The sequence below is a fragment of the Nannobrachium achirus genome (genome assembly GCF_963921795.1).
Source record: "Nannobrachium achirus genome assembly, chromosome: 12".
Classification (NCBI taxonomy): Eukaryota; Metazoa; Chordata; class Actinopteri; order Myctophiformes; family Myctophidae; genus Nannobrachium; species Nannobrachium achirus.
In genome coordinates, this window is record NC_137832.1 from 30,065,078 (window position 1) to 30,084,877 (window position 19,800).

Here is a 19,800-nt window from a genome sequence, read left to right on the forward strand (position 1 = left end):
TCAGCTTGCCTCCAGCCTTGGGCCAGAACAGAGCTACTGCCAATGATGAATCATTAATCACTCTTAATTCTGTTCAGTAGCAGGAACATAAGTGGAACAAAGGAGCCTGTGCTACCATTTGTCCAGTCTTATTTCAGTTCTCTGTGGTACATGGTCATTGTACGGACACAAGAATATCTGGAATATTTGTTATGCTTATTGCCAGCCACGTAACGTTGCTGTAGCTGCTGTATATCTTGCATTTCACTCCTACATCTAGCTCTGTCTTGCATTTCACTCCTACATCTAGCTCTGTCTTGCATTTCACTCCTACATCTAGCTCTGTCTGTCTGTCTGTCTGTCTGTCTGTCTGTCTGTCTGTCTGTCTGTCTGTCTGTCTGTCTGTCTGTAGGCCTATGTATGTATGTATGTATGTATGTATGTATGTATGTATGTATGTATGTATGTACTGGATGTACTGGATGTATCATGTATGTATGTATTAGGGCATTAACGACTTGTGATTTTTGCAAGTCGACTCGACTCAGTAAAAAGTTGAGTTGAAGTCGACTTTATCTTTTGATGACGTCATCACATCACACACAACCCCCCAATTATTTTGGGGGGTCCCCTGATGATTAACTTAATGTGAAACATTGTTTTCTCACTCAACTGTAAACAAACAAACCAACATAAAGTTTAAGTGTATAGAGCGTATCTGCACATTTCTAAAGTGCCAATTTAAGGACTTTTTTAATACCTCTAAAATGACAAATTAAACATTGGCCAAATTGACAAATACAGTATATAGAGGCAGAAATTTTGAAAATAGCCGATCTACATGCTCACAACGCGAGGCGTTGTGAGCATGTAGATCTGCTATTTTCACAATAGAAAGTTATTATTTTTTTTTTTTTCGACTTTCGACTTTCTCTGGTGGGCTGGTTGTGGGGGGTTGTGGACTGAGTCGACTTGTCGACTTTTTCGTTAATGCCCTAGTTAGTATATATGTACAATATTTATGTATGTCCCACACTTGGCACTTTGGCCAAGCTTCGCAGGACGCTAAGTGAAATTTAAAATTACCGCTCACTTCACTTCCTTTCCTATCCCCTCTCTCTCAGGTTCATTGCAAAATCATGTTGACTTTGTGCCACTAGAGGGTGGTCTGCTGCTTTGTGTGGTATCACCACCCACCATGAATGAATACCGTGAGTGGAGATTATTATTTTCAGCCGTGTGTGTGTGTGTGTGCGTGCGTCTGTCTGTCTGTCTGAAAATAATCTTGCAAACTACAAGACCGTTCAGCATGACATTTCTTGCACCTCAATTCCTGAATATGTTTTTGCATCAGTCACCACCAACGTTATTTTTGTGAATTCATCATCTCAGAGTCACGGTCCCACCAGGCTATCCCAGCACCCTACATTCGTGCTTTGCTCCCACATCCGTAACGCATTTGCCCATACGCATTCACCCATAGCGCGCTCACATCCGTAGCGCGGTGGCATGGTGCGGTGCATGGTGACTTGGTGAGCACATCAAGCTCATTGGCTTATCGCCATGATGATCCCACAACATCAGGCTCATTGGCTTAGCCATCTCCATGGTGACCACAGCCGTAGCGCGTGCTCCAGAGCTCAAGTCTGTACAGCAGCACATTTACGCCGTTTGTCTCCTCCAGCCAATGGGATCTATAGCTCTACAATGCCACACACACACTTTTTTCCCACAATGTTGTGTAACTGCGTCTTCTATACAACAACGCGCCTCGCGACTTTGTCTACCACACACACGCACAGTCTATACTGTATATACATTGAAGAAGCAATGCTTTAACTGCAACAAACTTCACACGCGCCTCCCTGCAAATGCATGGAACCAAATGGACCCGTGTGCATGTGTGTGTGTGTGTGTGTGTGTGTGTGTGTGTGTGTGTGTGTGTGTGTGTGTGTGTGTGTGTGTGTGTGTGTGTGTGTGTGTGTGTGTGTGTGTGTGTGCACACGCGAAGACTTCCATGAGGACGAGAGAGAGAGAGAGGGAGGGAGGGAGGGAGGGAGTGGGAGCTAGCTGCTGTCCTGTGTGTGTGTGTGTGTGTGTGTGTGTGTGTGTGTGTGTGTGTGTGTGTGTGTGTGTGTGTGTGTGTGTGTGTGTGTGTGTGTGTGTGTGTGTGTGTGTGTGTGTGTGTGTGCACACGCGAAGACTTCCATGAGGACGAGAGAGAGAGAGAGGGAGGGAGGGAGTGGGAGCTAGCTGCTGTCCTGTGTGTGTGTGTGTGTGTGTGTGTGTGTGTGTGTGTGTGTGTGTGTGTGTGTGTGTGTGTGTGTGTGTGTGTGTGTGTGTGTGTGTGTGTGTGTGTGTGTGTGTGTGTGTGTGTGTGTGTAGGGGGGGCAGGGGCATATGATCACACACATATGAACCTCTCCTCTTCATGCTGTTGTGACAATAGCATGTGTTGTCCCTCTCCCCTGCCATGGCCTGTTTATAGCCATTTACCTTGAAATGTATATGCCAACACAAAACAACCTGATCAATGTGCATTTTCCACGTTTGACATGAGTAGGCTACTGTATATGCAATGTACTGTAATGGCATACACCCTCATAAACCATGTTATATTTACGTTGCAATTATTTTATAGCTTAGAGATTCAAATTAGATTATCCAAATAGGCTATGAAGCCATAGCCATAATGTCCATGTTTGCCTTTTTTGCCTAGATTCTAGGCTTACAATACTTGGGCAAATCTCTATGCTGAAAATGAACGGCTGATAGAGATCTCCATATAGCCTATGGCCATATGAGTTAGATTGCTGGTGTAGTGCTTTCGGGGGCCCGAAATTCTAGTGGGATACGTGTCAATGAGGCTGTGGGGTGCTGCTGCCAATTGGACGCAAACTGTCTGTTTAGTGTATGTGATCTTCTAGTTGGTAAGCAACAATCAGACACCACTGTTTTACAATTGGACAGAGAGAGAGAGAGAGAGAGAGAGAGAGAGAGAGAGAGATGGAGAGAGAGACAGGGGCACCTACAGCGACACCACACACACACACACACATACAGAGACAGGGTGACACACAGAAGCCGCAAAGCCAGGTTGCGCACATGCATGTACACACACACACCGCAGAGAGACTGTCACATAGAGAGGCTGCACACCTACTGTACAGTACTGTATGACGTGCACGTGTGCAGGCACACAGGAGAGATGCCGTGCTGTTAAAGCCTACCTGCTTAACATCAACATACCCATATACTAACATGTCACGAGTCTCATGACCCTTTCTCGCCTAAACATAAATCCTAACCCTTAGAGTGCAAATAGACATAAATTTAGAAACCAAATGCTGTCATGATGACATCTCTGACCCACTCCTCGACAGCAGCATTTCTTTTACTGCACTGACATTGGCACTGTCCTTGTCCATCAGCATTATTATCACTTAATAGCAGAGCCACAAGGCCTGGCCCTGCAACAGGCCAATGGAAAGGCTATTATTGAGTATGAACCCCATCTCACACAAGTTTCTATTCCCTCTACTCAGGAATCAATTCATTAAGCGAAATGGATTTTACTGTCAGATATGGTGCTATAATTGCAGGAGGTTGAATGTCCTCGAAATGAGAAGCTGTGAAAAATATTAATTTTCCCCCACTGTAATTAAATAAGGGGAGGAGACACACTCTTAACTCTTAAACAGGGGGTTGTCTGCACAATTCAATAATCAATACCTGTTCACAGCATTTATTGTCAGCGTGGGTACAATGATACCTTTTTCTACACCACCAATCTCAATGTAATTTGGTGGTGTCAAAGAAAAATGTGGCCTTGAATAGTTTGAATGAAAACCACATTCTGTAACTAGATCTTTTCTGATTTGATTCAGTTTCTCATTACTGTTCACTTGCCTCCCAATAGTACGTATGACTACTGGAAACTAATAACACAGACAGGCTGCATTCAGGGATGGGACGATAAGCGATGTTATCGTTTATCGTGATAAAAAACACTCCATGATAATCGTATCGTGGAGATTTAATTCATCGCGATATCGTCCTCCATCATGCACTGGGATCAATTCACCTTTGTATTTGCCGAGCTGCATATCCGGTACCATTTAAACCCTCTGTTGGTAAAACATACTTAAATATACGTACTTTACGTACTTTTTTTCACTCTACCACATCTCGCGTCGTGTCGCGCTGTGTCGCGACACGTTGTGAGCTTGTGGATCTGCTATTGTTTGGCAAATGTTCCGCCCTAGGATAATGACCAGATGTTTGGGATATTTTGCTTATCGTGATAATATCGTAAATCGCGATTTCTTTGGTCATAATAATCGTGATATGACATTTTCATGTCGTCCCATCCCTAACACAGACAGGCTGCGTGTAGATGGCAGCACCTTGGATGGGAAGAGCGAGTAGGAAGAGTGGTCAAGTGAGGGATGGATGGAGGAGCGAGAGGAAAGGTCAGAGTAGAAAATGACCGGCAGATGTTCAGGGCTACGAGGGGTTGGGTGTAATTCATTAGGGGAGGCGTTGAGCTGTGAAGCTGGACCTCAGCAGACGTGTGTTGGAGACACAACGGCATGTCCTCCAGGTGGCTCTTTGGTTCAGTAAAGTTCTGCCAGCACTAGGGATGATAAGCAGTGGCGAAATTAGACCTTATTCCCCATGGGTTTTCAGATCAAGGGGGCCCTGATCAAAGGGGCCCGGGTCTGTTGTCTTTACGCGATTTAAGCGCAAACTACAATGATTAATCCACAGATTAGGAAAGTAGGGCCCTGTGACCCGTAATATATTGGAAATTACAAAATATATATAATATCCTAGTATGAATTTATGTAGATATGGGCGCATTTTTTTATTTAGGCCTATTAAAAACACATTTTATTTTCGCCACTAGGGGGGGCCCTTGGGTTTTTAAAACCCAAAAACCCTATCAAATTACGCTTGTGACGATAAGTGATATTATCGTTTATCGTGATAAAAAACACTCAAGATAATCGTATTGTGGAGATTTAATTCATCATGATATCGTCCTCCGTCATGCACCGGGATCAATTCACCTTTTATTTGCTGAGCTGCATATCCAGTACAGTACCATTTAAACCCTCTATAATTGGTAAAAGGTATTTATAATATATGTACTTGAAAGTACAGTCTTTATTTCACTCTCTATCAAATGTCTTTGCCAAAAATATAGCCGATCAACAAGCTCACAAAGCGTTGAATGTTCTGCCCCCACACCAGGATTGGATTTTGATTATCGCGATAATATTGTAAATCGCGATTTCTTTTGTCACAATAATCGTGATGTGAAATTTTCATATCATCCCATCCTTAGCCAGCACTGCATTCTGATATGTCCACTGTAGCAACAGTACACTACAGGGTTCATTTTGAGGTAAAGAGAAATGTTTAGTGGTGTGGAAACATACAGTACTGCAGATGCCAGTAAATATTTTGCATTCAGGGAGATGGCCTATATCACAAAGGTAGGATTAGTGTCTTGGCTAACTATGGATTTTATCCTGGCTTTCGGCATAAAAACAGTAGATAATGGGGATACATGGCCATGTTTGTTAACTAGTCCTGCACTCCTAACCTGCTCGGTAGCAGGTTCTGTTCAGGCTAATGGATCAATACTATAGTCTTGAGCAATCAGATCTTTGAAATATTATAGCAACATTCCAACTAGACAGTACAAAAATGCAAAAACAATTATGGGGTTTTAGAAATCATCAAAAAACATTTTGGTTTCCTGGATGAACCTTTTATTAAGAGTAACAGTTAGCCTATCAGTTCTCTGCAGAAGGGATAACTTAATTTGCAAGATTCCATGATCCATACTTTGGCAAAGCAACACATCAGATCCATGTAATTACTGTAGAAATCAAATAACTATGCATTGTAAAAATAAAAATAAAATTTGGAAATGGCACATATTTCTATGCAGTTGGTGAGAACTTTTTTATGTATATATAAATATAATTATTTCATAGGACTATCAAAATTATTGCTCCAATAGATGGCACTCAACCCTTTCAGGCAGCGACCCCCAAAATAATCATATTTGAACTGGGAAGCACTTGGAATTTGCAGTTGAGACATTACATTTACTGTAGACTCTAATCCACAGATGAAAATTGTGAAAATAGCTGATTTACATCAATGGATCTCAGCAGTTTTCACCATTTCTGACTCTTTCTTAGCTAATATTTGACAATTTGGCCGATGGTTGAACATTTTTAAATATAGTAAGTTGATTACTTTTGACACAGTAATGGTCTCTTTTTTTATCAGTCTTAAATGTCCTTAAATCGTAGATACCCTGTATAAACTTAATGTATGTGAAGAAACAATGTTGCACATTAAGCAAAAGGAAAATCATTTGGGGACCCTGCTGGGGGTCCAGACCCACAGGCTGAGAATCACTGGTCTAGTTTACTGTTGGTCATCAGTCATCAGAAGTTAATTAACACATGTTGAGGAAAGAGTTGCAGCATGCAGGCTGATCAATACTATTGTCTCCACAAATGAGTTTAGAAAGTATTCATGGACACACAGCTCTGGAAGTCCTATGTCGCACATTGACTAATTGGCAGTCACTGGACACTGAGCAGGTGTTCAATAGCATATGTCTGAACGTGGTGAGAGGAAAATTCAAAGAGAGGGGATACTGACAAAGGTGAAGATAGAAAATGACTTTGTTAAAGGACGATATGAACATTTCATATCACGATGATTGTGCCAAAAGAAATCCCGATTTACGATATAATCGCGATAATCAAAATCCATAATCCTGGGCCGGAACATTTGCCAAAAAATTGCAGATCTAGAAAGAAAAGCTCCATAACAATTCACCGAGTCACATGGCTTGTTCCTCCCGCACATATGCCCTCATTCTGGGCATGACAGCGGACAGTAGCCGCTGTCCATAACAAGCCAGGAGCGAAGTCAAGACGCGCCCCTCGCGACTGCAGAAATTGTGCGAGCTCTGTTTCACCATGAATACAGCTAAATCAGTCGGGTCAATTACAAAAAATAACACAACGTGGGATAGCATATATATCGTTGGTCATGGTCACAGGTCACTGACTTTATATAATATCGTAATTCCCACAGCCCATGGTTCCCATCATTTAATGGGGATCACGTGACCAAGATTCCCAAAGTGACACGCTGTTTCGACTCGTCACTTTCCGAGCTGGTTTGGCGGTGCCTCTGGAGTTGGGACCTCCTTCTTCTGACAGCTCCCAACATTAACACTTTCAGGGTATAGTTGCATTGGCAAATATTTTCATAACTACAAAGTTCTATTGACACAAAGTAGAGCCCTTTCTGTTACTTTTCCTTTAAGTCTGCACAGAGCAAGTCATCTTTCTGCCCACGTTTCATCAAAGAGTTCATAGTGCAGGCTTGTCTGTGGTGCAATCAATGGGGGGGCATCATAAATATGATGCCTGCTACCTCCAGTCGCCAGCTCACAGCAGGATTATACCTTTTTGCCTGCACAGGGGGTCAATCCAATAACCTTTCAGTCCCAGCCTCCCAGGCAACTTGCCAAACCCAGGGAGAACCAATATATTTTCTGTTTCTTCACAGCAGTAAAACGTTACCAATACTCAGGATGTGATGTAGCTGTCTCTTAATTGTAAAAATTTAGCCAGGATGAAAACCCTGCTATTTTAGAAAATATTTGAAAATGTATGACAAATTGTCAAACATTTTTGAAAATGTTTCTCCAAATGCCCCAAATCAGAACGCCAGGTTGAAAATGGTTAAAAGAGCATGATCACGATGGAAATGTGACATTTCTGTTATTTTAAATAATTACTATAATGTATTTAGTGATTATTATGTTTGTGTAGGCCTATTATTATTGCAATAGATTTTCAATTTTCTATGACTACCAGTGGTTCTCAACTCAAGGTTTGGGGACCCAGATAGTTGCCTGGACTATAGTTTGGAACTGCTACTGTAATCAATATATATAGGCCTAACATTTAGTAATAAACCCTTTGATACTTTCCTCTCTGCCTCATCCCCGTAGTGTTCATGCCATTTCTCTTGAGCTAAAGAGAGATGAGTATGCCTGACTCTGCAAGTAAAATCAATGAGTTTTAAACCCCCAACAACAGCAGCCACAATCAATCACTAATTATGGTTGAATGGCCATAATGTTACTTTTTTCAAATGAATTGTGGTTATCTCTCCTGACCTGTTGCCAAACAGTGGGTGATGAAGAATATGAGCTCATGGAGGTCATAGATTTTGGATGGCCTCCAGAGAAAAAGCTCACTGCTCCAAGGCCTGCACAGTTAGGTTGGTGCAATCTGACAGACAGAAATGTCAGTTCTGAGTTACTGACCATACTAGAGAGAGAGAGAGAGAGAGAGAGAGAGAGAGAGAGAGAGAGAGAGCAAAAGACACCAAGAGAAAAATAGCAAGCCAGGGATGGAGAGAGGAAAATGATTTGATCCATGAAAAGGGAGACAATGAGCCCTGCATGCGAACTAGACATCTGATAGACTTGAGCCATTGTTGTAAAAAGAAAAGAAATCATTGGCTGTCAGCCTTCACTGCTGCAGATTCAGAACAGACGCTGTCACGATATCACTCGATAGAGAGTGACACGTGGGGCCCTATTTTCGTCCCCCAACAACAAATTTAAATCTTGTTTGGAGAAGAAAGGACTGTCCACAGCCCTCCTATGAGACACAGACCAGTAGAATTATCTTTTTAACCATTTTATCATGAGCATTAGTGAGGATCAATTATATGAAAATAGGAATTGGGGAAGTCGTCCTTTAACTAAGTCATTTTCTATCTTCACCTTTGTCAGTATCCCCTCTCTTTGAATTTTCCTCTCACCACGTTCAGATGTACTGCAGATTCAGAACAGACGCTGTCACGATATCACTCGATCGTGAGTGACGCATAGGGCCCTATTTTCGTCCTGCCTTACCCCTTACCCCTAAACTCTTGTGACATTTGTACCATTTTTAAATATTTCAAATAGCTGATCTACAAGCTCAGAACGTGTCGATGTAGATCGGTTATTTGAAGTATTTTAAAATGTTTTCAAAATAGTAACAAAAGGCAAAGAAGTGTAGGCATAACGGGTAAGGCATGGACAAAAATATTGTTTTATAATCTATTATCAATAATTGATAACTAGCTCTTACCCGTTCAAAGATATGAGCTCCGAAATGATGTGCAGTGTGTGGATTATGGGATGTGCACTGTGCACACAGTATATGAGGGATGGAAAGTAACTTTAACTGGTGCTTGCATGCTAATATGTAGGAGCATCAATGTAAGAAATACCCGTTCCATTTAACGGCTACAGAGATACTGTGTACCGATCTGCATGATTTTGGACAACATCTGTAACAGGGCCAGAACCACCCCCCCCCCCCCCCCCCCCGCCCGCCTGCACACACACACACTCCCCCCCCCCCCCCCCCCGTGTGTGTGTGTGTGTGTGTGTGTGTGTGTGGGTTTGTGTGTGATTGTGCATGGCCTGAACAACAGCGCCCCTCCCTTAACATGTGTGGTCACAAAAGGTACTGTAGGCTAAATAGATATAGATACACCATAAAAATGCAATTATACAGCATACGATTTGTGAAAGTGACAAACGGGCTTCACAGTTATGTCAGGTGTGTTCATATGCTGATGGTGATGCGATTTCAGATCAATTGCTCCAGCCACTGAGGAGAAACGCGGTTTCAGACAGACAGACAGACACTCAGACAGACAGACAGACATTCGGAAAATTATGTGTTAGATAGAACTAATTATTAGTTCGATTAACTGTTGCACCCCTAGATTTAATCTGCACACAGACACAAGGTTTTTGGATGAGGCCCTAGGAGCACTTATTTGCAGTTAATCACAGTTTTGCAGAACAAGTCCCATCAACATTTGCTTGTACTTGAACAAGTTAGTGACAAATAAAACCTTGATTCTTCTTCATAATGTCAAAATGTTCTTGACCAAGACACTGAATCCCTACCTTGCTCCAGAGACACCAAAGAAAGGCTGTCCCTGCACTGTGGCTGTGACTCTACAGTCCATGGATACGCTTAGCCCCCTGGTGCTCCAGTGGAGCTGATGAGTCAAGAAGTGAACTGTAGTTGTAATGGGCCAACTAGGCTATTAGAGCATTGCTGAAAGAACCACACATGTACAATTACAGTTAAAAATACAATTACAGTTAACCTTTTGGTTCTTTTTTTCCTTTTCTTTTTTTCTTTACCTAAACGAAGGCTTAAAATAAGTGCCCTCATCAGCAGCGGTTTGACCGACTGGCTATGGGGGTAATCGAGTTGCTTCAGTCTTACTCCCAGGAGGCCATATTAGTCAAGCCAGGATACTGAGGTTGCACACGTACATAACCAGGAGCCACATTTTTCATCCCTGAGCTCCATGTACTCAATTGATATTCGTTCACTATATCTCTCTCTACCGTTCTGCGACTTTTGCTTTGGGGAGGCAAGGTCAAGCCAAATTGCAATCCCATGTCTTCGGGTCAAAGTAATCGGCCGTTATCCTTTCTGTTAAGTGGGCCTGTTTCTGTGTAGCAGGATCGAACCACTGCCCACAGATAGGCTGTGTGAAAACATTAGCATGGACCTGGCAGAGTGCCTAGAAGCAGCTCAGTGATGAGAAGAGGGAGACATTTATAAGTGAGTTTGAGACACCGGTCATCTTGATGATGTTAAATCTCTACAGTCCAGGCACAATGTCAATCTGAAAGATTCACCTTGATTCAATATAGACTAAATATCACCCTTCGGAAAGTACCTGTTGAAAATGACAGGACAGCCTCCATCAGCACACACAACAATCCATCCAGTACGGCTTATACTGCTGTGTTTGCTGTACTAGGTCATTATACCCAGGCTAAATGATTTGTTGCTTAAGGGGGCTCAGCTGGACTTATTCACAAAGCACCCCCAATTGGAAGATTAGGCAAGCATCAAGCCAACCAGATCCATATATTGAGTCCAGCTAAGGTTTTAATAGTGCATCATTACTGAAATGGAGTCATGGTTTGTAATAAACACATTCTCAGCTGGAAAATAAAATTAATCAAAGTTTTACCTGAGATCTACTACACATCTATATCTTGGTTCTCTATTTCTACCTAATGTTCAACCACTGTTACATGCCCAGAGAATAGAGATGCTATGGGTTCAAGTGGTTAAAAAGGCAATAATCCTACAAAATTCACATTTTATATCCAACAATACTACATTCATTGATCAACAGTAATCACTGTACATGTGCCCATGACTAGCAGATCATTACTTGCACCAGCAGAGCGTGCAAGTACTGCATTCGGCTGTGGTGAACGCACATCATGGCACACTCTGCTGGGGCACAAGTAGGCCATACATGGCCTACTTGTGCACAAGGCTTAAGTTGGCACCTCGACAGAGTGCAGTTCTAGTTTTCAACTATAGTCAGGTCTTTTGGTGTGAGAGAGAACTTGCAAATTGGTGTGAGAGAGAACTTGTCCCCTGCTCCCAGTGCTAAACACTGTACCGCCATGCCATTGTTGGATCAGAAATACTGATCTGAGCTACATACAAAAAATCTATACTGTAGCTTATGGTCACCATCCTTCAATGCTGATAAGAAAACTTCAAAAGCGTATCATTATAGCTTGTAAATAAATAGCTTATATTATGTTCAGTGTAGGTCACAATATACTTTCAGTGGTCAATCTTGAGGGAAAGTAAAGTAAAGTAAAGCAAAGCGGAGGCTTGTTGCCACATTTTTACCTGCGTAGAATTATGGGAATATGGGAGGCTCTCTCCATTCCGACATGTCGCCACTCCGAAATTGACTTCTTATTGTCGGAGTGGCGACACTCCCATGGGGGTTCGGTTTAGGGTTAGGGTTAGAGATAGGGTTAGTGTCGGAATGGAGACATGTCGGAAAGGAGACATGTCGGAGTGGAGAGATGCACTCGGAATCTTGCATGCCCCTGCTCAGACAAGCATTGCATATGATTGATACGCTTCCCTTAGCATTTATCATAAACTGTAAAGCGTTGAGTCGATACTGTGAGCTTCAGGTAGGGTGGCCTGCTGTGGCAACCCACAAGCGCACACTGCTATACTTTAATATACTAGGCAATTCTTGGGCTGCTCCCATCCCATCTATGTATTTTGTATTTCACAGAAGAGTGAAATCCATTTTGCAAGACCTGGGGACTGAATCATTGGGGTGTCGGTGCTAAAATGATATTGAATGCGTGACTTGTCTGCACTAGCCTTAGACCAAGTCTATCAGATATTTCTAAAATCAATTCTGACATTTGGTTATCTCTGACTGTCTTTGAGACTTCCGCATAGTTTTTGCTTAGTGTTTGGAATTCCATGTTCCGTGCCCATAATGCAAAATATAAAGTGCTTACCCTAAAGTGCCATGGATGTTAACCGACCATACCTTTGTGTCCTGTTATATTACGTATTTTAATCCTGCCTGTGCCATTGAGCTATAATATACAGAAAGTGTATATACCGGCTTTCACCTGCTGCGCCACAACACAGACCGATATAATATGGCGCATTGGCAAAGACGCGAAAACACCTCTTTATTAAAGAATACGGAATATTACAGAACACAAAGGGCTCGTAAGGTTAGGTAACATAGGTTTAGGTTAAGCACTTTATATTTTGAATTTGTACTAATGGAGAAGTACATGCACGAAACCAGGAATTCCAAACACTATTTGGTGATGTCTACATGACAGTCAGAGATACACAAATGACAGAATTGATTAAAGATTTTGGTCCAAGGTAGTGCACTTTGTTCTTGGGAGGTTATTATTTCTGCCAGGCCAATGGACGGGGCAGGTGATTTTTATGCCCCTGCCTGTATGTCTGTTTTTCTGTCTGTGTGTCCGGAGCTAATCTGGCAAACTACTAAACTAGACAACTACTTGACAAACTGTGTCAAACTTCTTGTGCACGCTGCCCGTCAAAGAACAATTCTATTGTGATAAACTGTTGTATTGTATTTATTTTCTAGTCTAACTCTTTGAACTCTGTTACTCAAACAAAAGATCATAGGACACTCCAAAATACCACATCTATACTATAATTTTGCGAATGTCTGAGTGAGTGTCTGTCTGTCTGTCTGAGTGAGTGTCTGTCTGTCTGTCTGTCTGTCTGAAACAGCGTTTCTCCTCAGTGGCTGGAGCAATTGATCTGAAATCGCATCACCATTAGCATATGAACACACCTGACATAACTGTGAAGCCCGTTTGTCACTTTCACAAATCGTATGCTGTATTTTCGCATTTTTATGGTGTATCTATATCTATTTAGCCTACAGTACCTTTTGTGACCACACATGTTAAGGGAGGGGCGCTGTTGTTCAGGCCATGCACAATCACACACAAACCCACACACACGGGGGGGGGGGGAGGAGTGTGTGTGTGTGTGTGCAGGCGGGCGGGCGGGCGGGTGGGGGGGGGTTCTGGCCCTGTTACAGATGTTGTCCAAAAATCATGCAGATCGGTACACAGTATCTCTGTAGCCGTTAAATGGAACGGGTATTTCTTACATTGATGCTCCTACATATTAGCATGCAAGCACCAGTTAAAGTTACTTTCCATCCCTCATATACTGTATGCACAGTGCACATCCCATAACCCACACACTGCACATCATTTCGAAGCTCATATCTTTGAACGGGTAAGGGCTAGTTTAATCTAAAAACACAGATTCTAATCAATGCAGGGAAATCTCGCTTTTGCGAGCGCCCATGATTTCGACCGGAGGGTTAGCGACTCACTCCACGGAGGTTAAGGTTAGGGTGAGGGTTAGAGTAGGGTGTCGAAAAGATGACATGTAGTAACAGCGACACGCTCCCATCAATGCAATCCTGCCATGACAAACCTAGTCATTTTATTTTAACCATACACAGCCCTGGGTAGGCCAGTAAGGCCACCCAGCCTGGCTGAGATATGTGTAAGATAGAACAGTACTAATACAGTACATGTAAAGTGATTAATGTTGGGATCTGCGACCCTTTCTCGTACTAGATTTGAAGGCTGTTTAGCCTTCAAATATTGTGCTGATCAGAGCTATGGCTTTTTGAAGTGTTAGACACTGCTACTGCTGTAGTGCCCCATATGTGTGCAATTTCGTTTTTTATTTTTGGAGCTGTGTGAAGCACAGGCTCCCTATACGTGGCCGTGTGGGTCTGTCTGTCTGTCTGTCTGTGTGTGTGTGTGTATGTAGCCTGAACTTCCTAAACTTCGGCACGCCACTAGTCCCACAGTTTTGCCACCACACACTCGCGCCATATGTCAAATCGACCGGCTTACTCGGGAATCGTGGGCTATTACTTTTCTAAGAGAAAGGTTCTATAGTTTAATTGATATTAATTTATTAGTGAATTAATTTTCCCCATTGACTTATAATGGGAATCGCAAAAACTCACATTCAATTATTTGTCTCTCGCAAACCATAGGGGCTACAGTTTCAAGACTTGGAGAGGAGGTTCATAATGATTTCAAGGATTAAATAAAAAATAATTGTGTCATTTGGCCGCATGGTGGCGCCATAACACCCCACTTTACGTTTTGGCCTGTAACTCTTGAACCGTAGGTCGGAAAATTAAAAATATTTTTTCCCTGGATTCCTTGGGTCATGACGCATCTCCCCATATAGGCCACGCCCATTTGCGCCATGATAGATTTTCCGCCATCTTGAATTTTCTCCAAAACACACTTTTTGCTCCTTTTCCTACATATTTTCTTCAAATGTCACAAAAATCGGTACACATGATCCACACACACACACACACACACACACACACACACACACACACACACACACACACACACACACACACACACACACAGCTCCACTTCACACGGGTGTGATTTTTTATTTTTTTGTGTGTTGCCAGACCCCCATATTATACGGATTGATGGAACATCTGTGGACCCTGACAGGGCACCTAGGGGGCCCTAGTGTCGCTATGCCCCTGAACAATATTTGTGTCAAGTTTGGTTGTCCTTGGGGTCCACGATAGGGTCCCTGACTCCCCAGGGGCCCCTACGTGTGGCCCATGGTGTGACCATTCACATGGAAGACCCCTACCAAGAAAGTGTGGATTGGAGCAACTGTGGGCCTGTGGCCCCTGGACTATTCTCATGGCAGACCCCTGGACAAGTCATTATAGAATGCTTTATATAATGTGTCATTATTATTGTTATAAAGCATTATGAGTATTTATCACTTAATTACAGTATACAGTGTTATAAACATATTATAATGCATTATAATAAGTAATCTTATAATGAAGTATAAAGTGTTACCAGAAAGTACTAATGTATATTGGAGATGACAAAAAAGGCACAATAAAATGCTTAAAATGTATTAGCTTGCACCAAAATGTGAAGTGAAAGGTTTGGGGTGCACCTAAATAGGTGTTAGTGCACCTACATTAAAAAGTTGAGTGCACCAAAAGTTAGTCTGGTGCCCTGAAGTTAACATACTACTGCGTCAACATCCCAAGCACCTACTGTATGACACACAAACATGCATGCACGGGCACCAGACACAAAGAAGACAGAGATATACACACAGACAGACAGTGCATATATTATGCATGTGCATGCGCACGGGAGAGAGACGCAGTGCCTCGCACACCTAGGATTTGGGTTTGCTCGACTTCCATGTAATAGGCATGTTTTTGGTTATGGTCACAGTTTATTAAAGGGCTTTTGCAATTTGCACGAGGCAGTCACAGGAGCCAGCAGAAGGATATAAATATGATTTATTTAGATTATGATTTAGCAAAAGACATAACCAGTATGTACACTAGAATTCTAAGAATGATTATTGTATACTGTACATGTCTGTATAATATATTACATTGCACTTGTGTATTGCACTGGAGGTATTGGTGTTAGAGGCTCAGGAGCATCAGTTTACCGTGTGTGTACAGTCAGTTTATTTGCAGTAGACCATATGTGTACTGTGTGTAACGTACTGTATGTGTATAGTGTGTTCGCCAGTTTAACGCAGTGGTTCTCAGCCTTTTTCATGTCAATGTCCATTATTTGTTTGGCATTTAAGCCTCACCGTACCACCATTTGATGAGATTTAGCCTCTCAGACCAAAACTTTTGTTGTTGTTGGATAAGATTTTGTGCACAATTCCATGCTCCACATTTTTCATGATCTTTAGAAAATAGCTAAAAACTTGTCGCATCGCAGTGCGTTGTTATGTGAGCTTGTAGGTCGACTATTTTCAAATAGCCAATGTTTGTAGGGTTAAAGTTGTTAACCTGATTTTTATGCAAAATTAACTAATTTGGCTGGGGACCCCCTTGAACCCCCTCAAGGACCTCTGGGGGTCCACTGGTTTAACATTATTGTTATTTTGGAATTACACTACTCAGGATATCAATGATAGGTCCAATATTTGTGACTCATGGCTTTTACATGAGGTACAGGTTGTAGTTCAGTTCAGTGTTACTGCTTTTTAAATATCCTAATCAATAGTTTATGTGCTGCTGCTGCTAGCCAAGGCCTGGAATAACTGCATAACATGCATTCATTGTCTTCAATTAGATATTTATTCTGCTCCTGTGATACAGATATCCTTATAGTTGTAGCAAATGTAATGATATAGAAGGCTTTATTATCTTATTTATTTAAACTATTAAAATAATCCTTATCAGCTTAGTCCCAGATCACCTTTAGCACTGAGGAGAGAAATATAAAACAATTACCCAACAGAAATGCAAAGAAAGACATTTTTCAGTCTACAAAAGGAAACCTTTATTGTTGGCACTAGAAGCACATCACGTACAGCTTCAAAGCCTTTTATTTATATCTCTCAAGATGCCGACGGTAGGGAGGAGAATTTAGGCCTTTTCACCACTTCAAGCATTTTCCAAAATAGAAATAGCTAATCAGGATGATTAGAGTGGGGGTCAATAAAAAGAGAGTTTCATAGCTTAACGTTCTTTAGTTCATGTATTGCAAGATCCCTGCGGACGAGAAACTCCAAAAATAAAACCCTTGTGAAAAACAGTAGGACAGTGAAAGTGCATGTGTAAGCACTTTGTCCCCCAGTGGTACCTAACCCGCCTGTGGCATCGGGCGACAGAGACAGAACTGTCTCGGATGATGAAATTCAACAAGACCATGACACTGCCAAGAAGGGGCCATCTGGTGGATTGAACGGGGAGGAGAAGATAATTATGTCATTCAAATTCCCTCAGACACCCGGATAGTTGACCTTGTAACCTACTGTAGGCAGCAGGTGGACACTGTGTTTTCTCACAACCTAGGCCTACCTTATTTTGTACATTAAAAACTCAATTCAAGTTTGGATCTCAAATGTGATTTGCATAGGCCTGCTGTTGCTGGAATAAGTTCAATTAATTTATGTTGTTCTGAAAGGAGCCATAGTTCTGACAGTGGCAAAATAGGATACCATTACCAAACATTCTAGATGTCTAGATTAATTTGCACAGAAAAAATAAACTCACACAAGATGTTTTCTATATCTATTTTTTTTTATCCCATGATTTTGTAAATCATTTTTTCACCCGGTGTCAATTATCTAGGGAGACGACAGAATGACCTCATGCTTCCTTGCAAAGCATGAGGAGCCCAAGCTGCTTCTTTTCACCTGACCAGGGGGAGTTTCCCCGGTTGAACATAGCATGTGGAAGGAACACAATATTCCAGTTCCTTTCCCCTTGCCTGGCCTGGCCAGGGGGAGGCATTATAGAGACCAGGATTATTGCATGTTTTTTGTGAGGGTACCTAACCTAGGAGACACGGGAGAACATGCTAACTATACATAACTTATCAACTTATGGTGCACTAGTTAGTTTTCTTTAAATAGAGAAGTGGCATTATAGAATAGTGTCCAATTTATTTTGTATTCCAAACACAAAATGGAAATTTTAGTCTTAGCTTCCTTGTATTCATAAATTAAGCCTTAAGTCTATGATATGGTTGTGAAGCAAAACAAGGAAAAATAAATCTGATTACCAAACCCAACACCTGGAAGAATATCAACAACATGCAATGAGTAGCCAAATTACTAATTAGTAATCAGCCTACTAATGACCCCCCCCCCCCTCGCCGCACTATACATTGCACAAGGTAGGCAATCCAAAAGTGTGTGTGCGAGAGAGAGAGAGAGAGAGAGAGAGAGAGAGAGAGAGAGAGAGAGAGAGAGAGAGAGAGAGAGAGAGAGAGAGAGAGAGACCTACTTGGTGACAGACAGCAGTGCTCTATCCCAAATTCTCCAATCAAAATAACACCAACCAACTATTCAAATTAATGTCACTTTAACTTACTTGATGGTGACAGTCCTATGCCTTTTTTATTCTTTCTTTTTTAAGACACATAGATCATGTTCTGAAAGCTAAATGTCTCTCCTGTCACAGCAATAAGCTGCGCTGCAGTCATGTCCTGCTGTTTCCAAACAGTGGTGCAACCAAGCAGCGAGCCAGTGATGCTGACACAATTATTTTGTCAAAAGAGTCATCTCAAGTTCTTCAAAGTAAACGACACGAATGCCAAAATCCCCCGACAGCCCACGCATTTGAACCTGAAGTAGGACAACTTCTTTAGTTCAACTTGTTTAGAACATTGACCTGCGCGAGGCTGCTCCGGCAGCTCCGCTACTTTTTGAAACAGTGTGCCTAGACTCTGCACCGCTGTGTTTAATGACATGCAACACGAATCTCGCTCCGTTGCTCTCTCGACGTGCTTCGAAAAACCTACAACACACGTTTAATATTTCACAGCAGCAGAGAAAATAAAATTCGAATAGATCACCACTGTTATTCACTCCTGGCTGGGTATAATTCTGAAATTCTCTGTTTAAATAGGAGCAATCCAGTTGGCATTTCGTACTTTGGCGCACTGAAAAAGAACAACATTAGGAGGACGAGCGGTTAAATCATGTACCTGTAACTCCAAGCTGTAGCCCTGGTACAAGTGTGTCGGCGACACTGTCAGCTGATGTTGCACCTGAAGAGAGACTGTATAATCCATTGACCAGATGTGCTAAATAACGCGCGCACTGAGCAGAAGAAGACGTGTCCACAGCTGTTGGCTCAGGAATACTGTAGTACAACAGTCGACCGTTCTCCGCCCCCCGCTCCCATCCCATTGGTCAGATGCCACAGTGGCAGTAGTAGCTCCGCTGTGTGGAGCAGTAGGCTACTCAGCACCATTCACCACTGAAGGGCGCCACGGAGATGTGCATGGGACTGCTGAAATGAGGTGTGTGCTGCTGGACTGGTGATAATCATTTAGTGGTTTTGATTGATTGATTGATTGATTGATTGATTGATTGATTGAATACTTTAATAGAAGTTTGCATAGGAAAAAGCAGTGGTTGAAAAAGTACTCAAATGTTTTACTTAAAAAGTATCAATACTGCAACATACTCTGTTACAAGTAAAAGTCTGGAATTCAAAGTGTAATTGAGTAAAAGTATGAAAGTATTGGCATCAAAATATACTTAAAGTACCAAAAGTAAAAGTACAAAAATGTTTGAAAATAGCAGATCTACAAGCTCACAACGTGTCGCGATCGGCACTATTTCAAATAGCCTAGGTATAAAATAGGTCTAAAGTGGATTCATATATATTTTATAATATTATAATTTATAGTATTCAGTTCTAAAGTTTTCAAATAAAGGTAGTGTCGTAAAAGTACAATACATACACATAATCATCATAAGTAGAAAAAAAATCGAACCTCTGTTCGAAGTGGAGCTGTGTGTGTGTGTGTGTGTGTGT

At 41.9% G+C, this 19,800-nt stretch overlaps 1 protein-coding gene across 2 annotated transcripts in view; it reads right to left on the bottom strand.

The window, feature by feature from the left end:
• zmat4a (zinc finger, matrin-type 4a) overlaps positions 1 to 19,048 on the bottom strand; it is a gene marked incomplete at both ends in the record, with an annotated part of 131,297 nt that extends 112,249 nt beyond the window's left edge. Inside the window, one exon of one of the 2 annotated variants that reach the window (XM_080738367.1) lies at positions 18,962 to 19,048. In XM_080738367.1, the coding sequence (XP_080594493.1) occupies positions 18,962 to 19,048 (87 nt within the window). Of the gene's footprint in view, positions 1 to 18,907 lie in introns of both variants that reach the window. The other variant, XM_080738366.1, reaches the window with a different exon arrangement.
• Between the last annotated feature and the right edge of the window lie 752 nt (positions 19,049 to 19,800).